We start from the raw sequence: 15,000 nt of genomic DNA on the forward strand, positions 1-15,000 counted from the left end.
CACACACACACAGACACACACGCGCGTGGAACTTACATCATCATCAGCCTCCAACAATCCACTCTCCTCGAACTCTGCAACAAAACGGAAGACGACCGGTGAGGACTGTGTCTGTGTCTGTGTGTGTGTCTGTGTGTCTATGTGTCTGTGTGTGTGTCTGTGTGTCTGTGTGTGTGTCTGTGTGTGTGTCTGTGTGTGTGTCTGTGTGTGTGTCTGTGTGTCTATGTGTCTGTGTGTGTGTCTGTGTGTCTGTGTGTGTGTCTGTGTGTGTGTCTGTGTGTGTGTCTGTGTGTGTGTCTGTGTGTCTGTGTGTGTGTCTGTGTGTCTGTGTGTGTGTCTGTGTGTGTGTCTGTGTGTGTGTCTGTGTGTGTGTCTGTGTGTGTGTCTGTGTGTCTGTGTGTGTGTGTGTCTGTGTGTGTCTGTGTGTGTCTGTGTGTGTGTGTCTGTGTGTGTGTGTGTCTGTGTGTCTGTGTGTGTGTCTGTGTGTGTCTGTGTGTGTCTGTAGGTGTGTGTCTGTGTGTGTGTGTCTGTGTGTGTCCGTGTGTCTGTGTGTGTGTGTCTGTGTGTGTGTCTGTGTGTGTGTGTCTGTGTGTGTGTCTGTGTGTGTGTCTGTGTGTGTGTCTGTGTGTGTGTCTGTGTGTGTGTCTGTGTGTGTCTGTCTGTGTGTGTCTGTCTGTGTGTGTGTCTGTGTGTCTGTGGCGAGCGGTGGTGCAGCAGTTAGCGCTACGCTGCGCTACGAACCCGGCGACCCGAGTTCAATTCCCGCTCACGGCCACCAACACCACCAGTGACGATTATCTAGATCGACTCAGCCTCAAATGAGTACCTGGTGTAGCGGTGTGTAGTGAACATCGCTAGCACTGGGGAGACAAAGGCGGCCGGGCGTGGTGCTGGCCACCCCACCCCCTCGTGTGCCACAGTGCCGGTAGCCTTCACAGGTGCTGCTCACTAACAGCACTTGCCCCTACAGCCTGTTAGAGGCTACACGGGGGACCTTTGTCTGTGTGGACCTTGACACCGAGGTGCTGTGGTAGCTGGGAGATGTTGACTACCTCGCCTGGTGTGCAGGAGGTCGTGGGTTCCATCCCGACCCGGACGACGCCTGCTGCTGCTGCTGTATATGTGGAGTCTGCGTCTCTCTCTCTCTCTGACCATCACCATCACGTGGTTGTGCCTTCCGTCACCTGCTCACTGCTGCCATCTAATGGCTGCCCCCCCTACCGCCCCCAATGAACCACGAGAGGGCAGCAGTGAGCGGGTAACTGAGTGAGCCGGTGGGCGGGAGAGCGGCTGAGTGTGTGAGCGGGTGAGCGGCTGAGCGGCTGAGCGGCTGAGCAGGTGAGCGAGTGAGCGAGTGAGCGAGTGAGCGGGTGACCGAGTGAGCGGGTGACCGAGTGAGCGGGTGACCGAGTGAGCGGGTGAGCGGGTGAACGGGTGAACGGGTGAACGGGTGAGCGGGTGAACGGGTGAGCGGGTGAACGGGTGAGCGGTGTGAACGGGTGAGCGGGTGAGCGGGTGAGAGGGTGAGCGGGTGAGCGGGTGACTGAGTGAGCGGCTGAGCGGGTGAGTGTGTGAGCGGGTGAGAGGGTGAGCGGGTGAGCGTGTGAGCGAGTGACCGAGTGAGCGTGTGAGCGTCACGCCGATGATGAAGCCACCACCACCGCCACCACCACCACCATCGCCACCACCACCACCACCACCACCGCCACCACCACCACCACCACGTGGCTGAGCTGCCATCGTTGGCGACGACCAGGGAGGGGGTCACTGCGACACACAAACTCCGTGGGGGGCTGGCACCCCCCACCCCTGGCGAGTGACACCACCAATCGTCGCTGCTGCTACTCGCAAACAGTGGCACTTGCCCCAAAGGCCTGTGGGAAATACTGTGGAACCTCGTACACGTCCGTCAATTCGTTCCAGAAGGTGGTAGGGACTTGTACCCAAAATGACGTAGACACCAAACGCATTTTCCCCATGAGACATAAAGGAAATAATCCGTTCCAGAGGAGAAGAAATTCGATTTGACGTGTCATACTGTACACTAATGGGGTTGACTAAAATAATTTAGACACTAATGCGGCTCCACCCTCCATGGGGGCAGCCCCCCATGCCCCCCCCCTCTCCCCACCCCCCCCTCTCCGCACCCCCCCCCTCTCCCCACGCCCCCTCTCCCCACCCCCCCTCTCCTCACCCCCCCCCCCCTCTCCCCACCCCCCCTCTCCCCCACGCCCCCCCCCCCCTCCCGCTTTGTCTCAGTCGTGAACGCGGGTACTGTACGCGGTGACTCATCCCGACCCACACAGGTTCTAGCAAACAAGGCGGCATCATATCCCAAGCGAGACGTCGTATCCCAAGCAAGACGTCGTATCCCAAGCAAGGCGTCGTATCCCAAGCAAGGCGTCGTATCCCAAGCAAGACGTCGTATCCCAAGCAAGGCGTCGTATCCCAAGCAAGGCGTCGTATCCCAAGCAAGGCGTCGTATCCCAAGCGAGACGTCGTATCCCAAGCAAGGCGTCGTATCCCAAGCAAGGCGTCGTATCCCAAGCAAGATGTCGTATCCCAAGCAAGGCGTCGTATCCCAAGCAAGGCGTCGTATCCCAAGCAAGGCGTCGTATCCCAAGCAAGGCGTCGTATCCCAAGCAAGGCGTCGTATCCCAAGCAAGATGTCGTATCCCAAGCAAGGCGTCGTATCCCAAGCAAGGCGTCGTATCCCAAGCAAGAAGTCGTATCCCAAGCAAGGCGTCGTATCCCAAGCAAGGCGTCGTATCCCAAGCAAGGCGTCGTATCCCAAGCAAGGCGTCGTATCCCAAGCAAGACGTCGTATCCCAAGCAAGGCGTCGTATCCCAAGCAAGGCGTCGTATCCCAAGCAAGACGTCGTATCCCAAGCAAGGCGTCGTATCCCAAGCAAGACGTCGTATCCCAAGCAAGGCGTCGTATCCCAAGCAAGGCGTCGTATCCCAAGCAAGACGTCGTATCCCAAGCAAGGCGTCGTATCCCAAGCAAGACGTCGTATCCCAAGCAAGACGTCGTATCCCAAGCAAGGCGTCGTATCCCAAGCAAGGCGTCGTATCCCAAGCAAGGCGTCGTATCCCAAGCAAGACGTCGTATCCCAAGCAAGACGTCGTATCCCAAGCAAGGCGTCGTATCCCAAGCAAGGCGTCGTATCCCAAGCAAGACGTCGTATCCCAAGCAAGGCGTCGTATCTCAAGCAAGGCGTCGTATCCCAAGCAAGGCGTCGTATCTCAAGCAAGACGTCGTATCCCAAGCAAGACGTCGTATCCCAAGCAAGGCGTCGTATCTCAAGCAAGGCGTCGTATCCCAAGCAAGGCGTCGTATCCCAAGCAAGACGTCGTATCCCAAGCAAGGCGTCTTATCCCAAGCAAGGCGTCTTATCCCAAGCAAGACGTCGTATCCCAAGCAAGACGTCGTATCCCAAGCAAGGCGTCGTATCCCAAGCAAGGCGTCGTATCCCAAGCAAGGCGTCGTATCCCAAGCAAGGCGTCGTATCCCAAGCAAGGCGTCTTATCCCAAGCAAGGCGTCTTATCCCAAGCAAGACGTCGTATCCCAAGCAAGACGTCGTATCCCAAGCAAGGCGTCGTATCCCAAGCAAGGCGTCGTATCCCAAGCAAGGCGTCTTATCCCAAGCAAGGCGTCTTATCCCAAGCAAGACGTCGTATCCCAAGCAAGGCGTCGTATCCCAAGCAAGGAAGGCGTCTTATCCCAAGCAAGGCGTCTTATCCCAAGCAAGACGTCGTATCCCAAGCAAGGCGTCGTATCCCAAGCAAGGCGTCTTATCCCAAGCAAGACGTCGTATCCCAAGCAAGGCGTCGTATCCCAAGCAAGGCGTCGTATCCCAAGCAAGGCGTCGTATCCCAAGCAAGGCGTCGTATCCCAAGCAAGGCGTCGTATCCCAAGCAAGGCGTCTTATCCCAAGCAAGACGTCGTATCCCAAGCAAGGCGTCTTATCCCAAGCAAGACGTCGTATCCCAAGCAAGGCGTCGTATCTCAAGCGAGGCGTCGTATCCCAAGCAAGGCGTCGTATCCCAAGCGAGGCGTCGTATCCCAAGCAAGACGTCGTATCCCAAGCAAGGCGTCGTATCTCAAGCGAGGCGTCGTATCCCAAGCAAGGCGTCGTATCCCAAGCGAGGCGTCGTATCCCAAGCAAGACGTCGTATCCCAAGACATTTTTCTTTCTCGAAAAAACACGACGTGTAACCACATTCGACTTGATCCAAAGCGGTCGTACACCGAGGTCCCATGCAACACGAGAGGGCTACCCGGGGCGCCTTTGGCTTGGTGTTAGAAGGTGCCTCACCCTCCATGTCGGCTGCTTCACCATCGTCGTCGTCGTCGTCGTCGTCGTCATCGTCGTTGGCGTCGTGGACGAGGTGGGCGGAGTGGTGGGGGGCAGCGCCGTGGGGGCCACAGCGCTCGTCCAGAGAGATCTCACGCACAGACTCCACCACGCCGCCCAGCGCCGGGTCTAGCGGGAGATACACCAGCTCACTCACTCGCTCACTCGCTCGCTCACCAGCTCACTCACCAGCTCACTCACCAGAGATCTCACGCACAGACTCCACCACGCCGCCCAGCGCCGGGTCTAGCGGGAGATACACCAGCTCACTCACTCGCTCACTCGCTCACATCGCTCGCTCACCAGCTCACTCACTAGCTCACTCACCAGAGATCTCACGCACAGACTCCACCACGCCGCCCAGCGCCGGGTCTAGCGGGAGATACACCAGCTCACTCACTCGCTCACTTCGCTCACTCGCTCGCTCACCAGCTCACTCACCAGCTCACTCACCAGAGATCTCACGCACAGACTCCACCACGCCGCCCAGCGCCGGGTCTAGCGGGAGATACACCAGCTCACTCACTCGCTCGCTCGCTCACCAGCTCACTCACTCACCAGCTCACTCACTCGCTCGCTCGCTCACTCACCAGCTCACTCACCAGCTCACTCACTCACTCACTCGCTCGCTCGCTCACCAGCTCACTCACTCACCAGCTCACTCGCTCACCAGCTCACTCGCTCATCAGCTCACTCGCTCACTCTCGCTCGCTCACCAGCTCACTCACTCACCAGCTCACTCACCAGCTCACTCACCAGCTCACTCACCAGCTCACTCACTCGCTCACCAGCTCACTCACTCACCAGCTCACTCGCTCGCTCGCTCACTCACTCACCAGCTCACCAGCTCAATCACTCACTCACCAGCTCACTCACCAGCTCACTCGCTCGCTCGCTCACTCACTAACCAGCTCACCAGCTCAATCACTCACTCACCAGCTCACTCACCAGCTCGCTCGCTCACTCGCTCACCAGCTCACTCGCTCACTCACCAGCTCACTCACTCACCAGCTCACCAGCTCACCAGCTCACTCACCAGCTCACTCACTCACCAGCTCACTCACTCACTCACTCACCAGCTCACCAGCTCAATCACTCACTCACCAGCTCACTCACCAGCTCACTCACCAGCTCACTCACCAGCTCACTCACCAGCTCACTCACCAGCTCACTCACTCACCAGCTCACTCACTCACCAGCTCACTCACCAGCTCACTCACTCGCTCACCAGCTCACTCACCCATTCACTCACCAGCTCACTCACTCACTCTCCAGCTCACTCACTCACTCACCAGCTCACTTACTCACCCATTCACTCACCAGCTCACTCACCAGCTCACTCACCAGCTCACTCACCAGCTCACTCACCAGCTCACTCACCAGCTCACTCACCAGCTCACTCACCAGCTCACTCACTCACCAGCTCACTCACTCACTCGCTCACCAGCTCACTCACTCACCAGCTCACTCACCAGCTCACTCACTCGCTCACCAGCTCACTCACTCACCCATTCACTCACCAGCTCACTCACTCACTCTCCAGCTCACTCACTCACTCACCAGCTCACTTACTCACCCATTCACTCACCAGCTCACTCACCAGCTCACTCACCAGCTCACTCACCAGCTCACTCACCAGCTCACTCACTCACCAGCTCACCAGCTCAATCACTCACTCACCAGCTCACTCACCAGCTCACTCACCAGCTCACTCACCAGCTCACTCGCTCGCTCGCTCACCAGCTCGCTCACTCACTCACCAGCTCACCAGCTCAATCACTCACTCACCAGCTCACTCACCAGCTCACTCACCAGCTCACTCACCAGCTCACTCACCAGCTCACTCACTCACTCACCAGCTCACTCACCAGCTCACTCGCTCACCAGCTCACTCACCAGCTCACTCACCAGCTCGCTCACCAGCTCGCTCACTCACTCACCAGCTCAATCACTCACTCACCAGCTCACTCACCAGCTCACTCACTCACCAGCTCACTCACCAGCTCACTCACCAGCTCACTCGCTCGCTCGCTCACCAGCTCGCTCACTCACTCACCAGCTCACCAGCTCACTCACTCACTCACTCACTCACTCACTCACCAGCTCACTCACCAGCTCACTCACTCACCAGCTCACTCACCAGCTCACTCACCAGCTCACTCACCAGCTCACTCACCAGCTCACTCACCAGCTCACTCACCAGCTCACTCACTCACTCACCAGCTCACTCACCAGCTCACTCGCTCACCAGCTCACTCACCAGCTCACTCACCAGCTCGCTCACCAGCTCGCTCACTCACTCACCAGCTCACCAGCTCAATCACTCACTCACCAGCTCACTCACCAGCTCACTCACTCACCAGCTCACTCACCAGCTCACTCACCAGCTCGCTCACCAGCTCGCTCACTCACTCACCAGCTCACCAGCTCACTCACTCACTCACCAGCTCACTCACCAGCTCACTCACTCACCAGCTCACTCACCAGCTCACTCGCTCGCTCGCTCACCAGCTCGCTCGCTCGCTCGCTCACCAGCTCGCTCACTCACTCACCAGCTCACCAGCTCAATCACTCACTCACCAGCTCACTCACCAGCTCACTCACCAGCTCACTCACCAGCTCACTCACCAGCTCACTCACCAGCTCACTCGCTCACTCACCAGCTCACTCGCTCACCAGCTCACCAGCTCACTCACCAGCTCGCTCACTCACTCACCAGCTCGCTCGCTCACCAGCTCACCAGCTCACCAGCTCACTCACCAGCTCACTCACTCACCAGCTCACTCACTCAATCACCAGCTCGCTCACCAGCTCATTCACCAGTGTAGTGGTGAGTGTAGTGGTGAGTGTAAGTGGTGAGTCTAGTGGTGAGTGTAGTGGTGGGTGTAGTGGTGAGTGTAGTAGTGATGAGTGTAGTAGTGGTGAGTAGTGGTGAGTAGTGGTGAGTGTAGTGGTGAGTGTAGTAGTGATGAGTGTAGTGGTGGGTGTAGTGGTGAGTGTAGTAGTGGTGAGTAGTGGTGAGTGTAGTGGTGAGTGTACTAGTGGTGAGTAGTGGTGAGTGTAGTGCTGAGTGGTGAGTGTACTAGTGGTGAGTGTACTAGTGGTGAGTGGTGAGTGTACTAGTGGTGAGTAGTGGTGAGTGTAGTGGTGAGTGTACTAGTGGTGAGTAGTGGTGAGTGGTGAGTGTACTAGTGGTGAGTAGTGGTGAGTGTAGTGGTGAGTGTACTAGTGGTGAGTAGTGGTGAGTGGTGAGTGTACTAGTGGTGAGTAGTGGTGAAAGTAGTGGTGAGTGTACTAGTGGTGAGTGTACTAGTGAGTGTAGTGGTGAGTGTACTAGTGGTGAGTAGTGCTGAGTGGTGAGTGTACTAGTGGTGAGTAGTGGTGAGAGTAGTGGTGAGAGTAGTGGTGAGTGTACTAGTGGTGAGTGTAGTGGTGAGTGGTGAGTGTACTAGTGGTGAGTAGTGGTGAGTGTAGTGGTGAGTAGTGGTGAGAGTAGTGGTGAGAGTAGTGGTGAGTGTACTAGTGGTGAGTGTAGTGGTGAGTGGTGAGTGTACTAGTGGTGAGTAGTGGTGAGTGTAGTGGTGAGTGTAGTGGTGAGTGTACTAGTGGTGAGTAGTGGTGAGTGTACTAGTGGTGAGTGTAGTGGTGAGTGTACTAGTGGTGAGTAGTGGTGAGTAGTGGTGAGTGTACTAGTGGTGAGTAGTGGTGAGTGTAGTGGTGAGTGGTGAGTGTAGTGGTGAGTAGTGGTGAGTGTAGTGGTGAGTGTACTAGTGGTGAGTAGTGGTGAGTGTAGTGGTGAGTGTACTAGTGGTGAGTAGTGGTGAGTGTAGTGGTGAGTGTACTAGTGGTGAGTGTAGTGCTGAGTGGTGAGTGTAGTAGTGGTGAGTAGTGGTGAGTGTAGTGGTGAGTGTACTAGTGGTGAGTGTAGTGCTGAGTGGTGAGTGTAGTAGTGGTGAGTAGTGGTGAGTGTAGTGGTGAGTGTAGTGGTGAGTGTAGTGGTGAGTAGTGGTGGGTGTAGTGGTGAGTGTAGTGGTGAGTAGTGGTGAGTGTAGTGGTGAGTAGTGGTGAGTGTAGTGGTGAGTAGTGGTGAGTAGTGGTGAGTGTAGTGGTGAGTGTAGTGGTGGGTGTAGTGGTGAGTAGTGGTGAGTGTAGTGGTGGGTGTAGTGGTGAGTGTAGTGGTGAGTAGTGGTGAGTGTAGTGGTGGGTGTAGTGGTGAGTGTAGTGGTGAGTGGTGAGTGTACTAGTGGTGAGTAGTGGTGAGTGTAGTGGTGGGTGTAGTAGTGGTGAGTGTAGTGGTGAGTAGTGGTGAGTGTAGTGGTGAGTAGTGGTGAGTGTAGTGGTGAGTAGTGGTGAGTGTAGTGGTGAGTGGTGAGTGTACTAGTGGTGAGTAGTGGTGAGTGTAGTGGTGAGTGTACTAGTGGTGAGTAGTGGTGAGTGTAGTGGTGAGTGTACTAGTGGTGAGTAGTGGTGAGTGTACTAGTGGTGAGTGTACTAGTGGTGAGTAGTGGTGAGTGGTGAGTGTACTAGTGGTGAGTAGTGGTGAGTGTAGTGGTGAGTGTAGTGGTGAGTGTACTAGTGGTGAGTGTAGTGGTGAGTGTAGTGGTGAGTGTACTAGTGGTGAGTAGTGGTGAGTGTAGTGGTGAGTGTACTAGTGGTGAGTGTACTAGTGAGTGTAGTGGTGAGTGTACTAGTGGTGAGTAGTGCTGAGTGGTGAGTGTACTAGTGGTGAGTAGTGGTGAGAGTAGTGGTGAGAGTAGTGGTGAGTGTACTAGTGGTGAGTGTAGTGGTGAGTGGTGAGTGTACTAGTGGTGAGTAGTGGTGAGTGTAGTGGTGAGTAGTGGTGAGAGTAGTGGTGAGAGTAGTGGTGAGTGTACTAGTGGTGAGTGTAGTGGTGAGTGGTGAGTGTACTAGTGGTGAGTGGTGAGTGTAGTGGTGAGTAGTGGTGAGTGTAGTGGTGAGTAGTGGTGAGTGTAGTGGTGAGTGTACTAGTGGTGAGTAGTGGTGAGTGTAGTGGTGAGTGTACTAGTGGTGAGTAGTGGTGAGTGTAGTGGTGAGTAGTGGTGAGTGTAGTGGTGAGTGGTGAGTGTAGTGGTGAGTAGTGGTGAGTGTAGTGGTGAGTGTACTAGTGGTGAGTAGTGGTGAGTGTAGTGGTGAGTAGTGGTGAGTGTAGTGGTGAGTGGTGAGTGTAGTGGTGAGTAGTGGTGAGTGTAGTGGTGAGTGTACTAGTGGTGAGTAGTGGTGAGTGTAGTGGTGAGTGTACTAGTGGTGAGTAGTGGTGAGTGTAGTGGTGAGTGGTGAGTGTAGTGGTGAGTAGTGGTGAGTGTAGTGGTGAGTGGTGAGTGTACTAGTGGTGAGTAGTGGTGAGTGTAGTAGTGGTGAGTAGTGGTGAGTCTGACCTGGGTGGTGGTGAGTGTACTAGTGGTGAGTAGTGGTGAGTGTAGTGGTGAGTAGTGGTGAGTAGTGGTGAGTGTAGTGGTGAGTCTGACCTGGGTGGTGGTGAGTAGTGGTGAGTGTAGTGGTGAGTCTGACCTGGGTGGTGGTGAGTGTACTAGTGGTGAGTAGTGGTGAGTGTAGTGGTGAGTAGTGGTGAGTGTAGTGGTGAGTCTGACCTGGGTGGTGGTGAGTAGTGGTGAGTGTAGTGGTGAGTCTGACCTGGGTGGTGGTGAGTGTACTAGTGGTGAGTAGTGGTGAGTGTAGTGGTGAGTAGTGGTGAGTAGTGGTGAGTGTAGTGGTGAGTCTGACCTGGGTGGTGGTGAGTGTCCACCCACCCTCCGTCTCCATCCTCCTCCTCAATGATGGCCTCCTGATCCTCACAGTACTCCATCTGCTTGCAGCGCTTGTAGCAGGGGACTGCACAACAACAACAACAACAACAACCACAACAACAACAACAACACAACAACCAATAACACACACACATACACACTGCACCGCACACACACACACTGCACCACACACACACACACTGCACCGCACACACACACACTGCACCACACACACACACACATACACACACATACACACTGCACCACACACACACACACATACACACACATACACACTGCACCGCACATACACACTGCACCACACACACACATACACACTGCACCACACACACACACACTGCACCACACCACATACACACTGCACCACACACACACACTCACCACACCACATATACACTGCACCATACACACACATATACACTGCACCACACACACACACTGCACCACACACACACACATACACACTGCCCCACACACACACACTCACCACACCACATACACACTGCACCGCACACACACACTGCACCACACACACACTGCACCATACACACACATACACACTGCACCATACACACACTGCACCACACACACACACACTGCACCACACACACACTGCACCACACACACATACACACTGCACCATACACACACTGCACCACACACACACACACTGCACCACACACACACTGCACCACACACACACATACACACACATACACACTGCACCGCACACACACACTCACCACACCACATACACACTGCACCACACACACACTGCACCACACACACACATACACACACATACACACTTCACTACACATACACACAGCACCACACACACACACATACACACTGCAATACACACCACACACCCACCACACACATACACACTGCACCACACACACACACACACTGCACCACACACACACACACTGCACCACACACACACACACTGCACCACACACACACACACTGCACCACACACACACATACACACACATACACACTGCACCACACATACACACTGCACCACACACACACTGCACCACACACACACATACACACACATACACACTGCACCATACACACACATACACACTGCACCATACATACACACACATACACACTGCACCACACACACACACACACTCACCACACCACATACACACTGCACCACACACACACTGCACCACACACACACACACTGCACCACACACACACATACACACACAGCACCACACACACACACACACTTACTCATCACACCACACACACACACATACACACTGCACCACACACACACACACACTGCACCACACACACACATACACACACGTACACACTTCACCACACACACACTGCACCACACACACACACTGCACCACACACACACACATACACACACATACACACTGCCCCACACACACACACTCACCACACCACATACACACTGCACCACACACACACTGCACCACACACACACACACTGCACCACACACACACATACACACACATACACACTTCACTACACATACACACAGCACCACACACACACACACTGCACCACACACACACATACACACACATACACACTGCACCACACATACACACTGCACCATACCACACACACACTGCACCACACACACACTGCACCACACACACACATACACACACATACACACTTCACTACACATACACACAGCACCACACACACACACACTGCACCACACACACACATACACACACATACACACTGCACCACACACACACACACTGCACCACACACACACATACTGCACCATACACACACATACACACTGCACCACACACACACTGCACCATACACACACATACACACACATACACACTTCACCACACACACACACACACACACTCACCACACCACACACACACTGCACCATACACACTGCACCACACACACACACACTGCACCACACACACACATACACACACATACACACTGCACCACACATACACACTGCACCACACACACACTGCACCACACACACACATACACACACATACACACTGCACCATACACACACACACACACTGCACCATACATACACACACATACACACCACACACACACACACTCACCACACCACATATACACTGCACCATACACACACATACACACTGCACCACACACACACTGCACCACACACACACATACACACATACACACACATCAAAGATCCCCCGTATAGCCTTAACACACACATACACACTGCACCACACACACACTGCACCACACACACACATACACACACATACACACAGCACCACACACACACACACACTTACTCATCACACCACACACACACACATACACACTGCACCACACACACACACTCACCACACCACACACACACTGCACCATACACACACGTACACACTGCACCACACACACACACTGCACCACACACACACATACACACACGTACACACTTCACCACACACACACACACACACTCACTCACCACACCACACACACACTGCACCATACACACACATACACACTGCACCACACACACACTGCACCATACACACACACACACACACATACACACTTCACCACACACACACACACACTGCACCACACACACACACACACTCACTCACCACACCACACACATACACACTTCACTACACATACACACAGCACCACACACACACATACACACTGCAATACACACCACACACCCACCACACACATACACACTGCACCACACACACACACACACTGCACCACACACACTGCACCACACACACACACACTGCACCACACACACACACACTGCACCACACACACTGCACCACACACACACACACTGCACCACACACACACATACACACAGGACCACACACACACTGCACCACACACTGCACCACACACACACACATACACACATACACACACACACACGCACCACACACACACTTCACCACACACACACACAGCACTACACACACACACACACATACACACACGCACCACACACACACTTCACCACACACACACACAGCACCACACACACACACAGCACCACACACACACATACACACTGCAGCACACACATACACACACACATACACACATACACACACGCACCACACACACACACAGCACCACACACACACACAGCACCACACATTGCACCACACATACACACTGCAGCACACACACACACTGCACCACACATACACACTGCAGCACACACACACACATACACACACGTACCACACACACACACTTCACCACACATACACACTGCAGCACACACACACACTGCACCACACATACACACTGCAGCACACACACACACATACACACATACACACACGCACCACACACACACACTTCACCACACACACACACTGCAGCACACACACACACTGCACCACACACGACGTGGATGTGTGGCGTGGATGTGTGACGGTGTGGGTGTGTGACGGTGTGGGTGTGTGACGGTGTGGTGTGGTGGTGGTGTGACGTGTGGTGTGGGTGTGTGACGGTGTGGTGTGGATGTGTGTGACGGTGTGGTGTGGATGTGTGACAGTGTGGTTGTGTGTGGCGTGGATGAGTGGTGTGGATGTGGTTGTGTGTGACAGTGTGGTTGTGTGACGTGTGGTGTGGTTGTGTGGTGGTGTGGATGTGTGGTGGTGTGGGTGTGTGGTGGTGTGGGTGTGTGGTGGTGTGGGTGTGTGACGTGTGGTGTGGGTGTGTGGTGGTGTGGGTGTGTGGTGGTGTGGGTGTGTGGTGGTGTGGGTGTGTGACGTGTGGTGTGGGTGTGTGGTGGTGTGGGTGTGTGGTGGTGTGGGTGTGTGGTGGTGTGGGTGTGTGACGTGTGGTGTGGGTGTGTGGTGGTGTGGGTGTGTGACGTGTGGTGTGGTGGTGTGACGTGTGGTGTGGGTGTGTGGTTGTGTGACTGTGTGTGACGTGGTGGGTGTGTGGTTGTGTGTAACGAGGGTGACGTCCCCGGCGCTGTCACCGTTGCGGGTGATGAGGAACTGCTGCCCTCGGGGGAAGTACGCCTTGACACGCGCCTCCTCGCCCATCGCCCTGCGGGGTACATCACACAGTACACACACAGTACACACACACACACAGTACACACACAGTACAGAGTACACACACACAGAGTACACACACAGTACACACACAGTACGTACACACACAGTACACACAGTACACACAGTACACACACAGTACACACACAGTACACACACACAGTACACATACACACACACAGTACACACAGTACACATACACACACAGTACACACACACAGTACACACACAGTACACACACACAGTACACACACACACAGTACACACACAGCACACACACTGCACACACACAGCACACACAGCACACACAGTACACACACACAGTACACACACAGTACACACACAGTACACACACACAGTACACACACAGTACACACACAGCACACACACAGCACACACACAGTACACACACAGCACACACACACAGTACACACACACAGTACACACACAGCACACACACAGTACACACACAGCACACACACAGTACACACACAGCACACACAGTACACACACACAGTACACACACAGTACACACAGAGTACACACACAGTACACACACACAGTAAACACACACAGTACACACACAGCACACACACAGTACACAAACAGCACACACACAGCACACACAGAGTACACACACAGTACACACACACAGTACACACACAGCACACACACAGTACACACACAGTACACACACACAGTACACACACAGTACACACACAGTACACACACACAGTACACACACAGCACACACACAGCA

The 15,000-nt window shown here is 54.4% G+C and overlaps 1 protein-coding gene across 1 annotated transcript in view; it reads right to left on the reverse strand.

Annotated features, from left to right (window-relative positions):
* LOC144952179 (ubiquitin-like-conjugating enzyme ATG3) overlaps positions 1-15,000 on the reverse strand; it is a 23,101-nt gene that overhangs the window by 616 nt on the left and 7,485 nt on the right. The window contains exons 5-8 of the mRNA XM_078882581.1: positions 14,162-14,232; positions 10,102-10,209; positions 4,321-4,488; positions 37-74 (exon numbers count right to left, since the gene is read on the reverse strand). Coding sequence (XP_078738707.1) covers positions 37-74; positions 4,321-4,488; positions 10,102-10,209; positions 14,162-14,232 — 385 coding nt within the window. The remainder of the gene's footprint in view (positions 1-36; positions 75-4,320; positions 4,489-10,101; positions 10,210-14,161; positions 14,233-15,000) is intronic.

Source organism: Lampetra fluviatilis, chromosome 66 (genome assembly GCF_964198595.1).
Source record: "Lampetra fluviatilis chromosome 66, kcLamFluv1.1, whole genome shotgun sequence".
NCBI lineage: Eukaryota > Metazoa > Chordata > Hyperoartia > Petromyzontiformes > Petromyzontidae > Lampetra > Lampetra fluviatilis.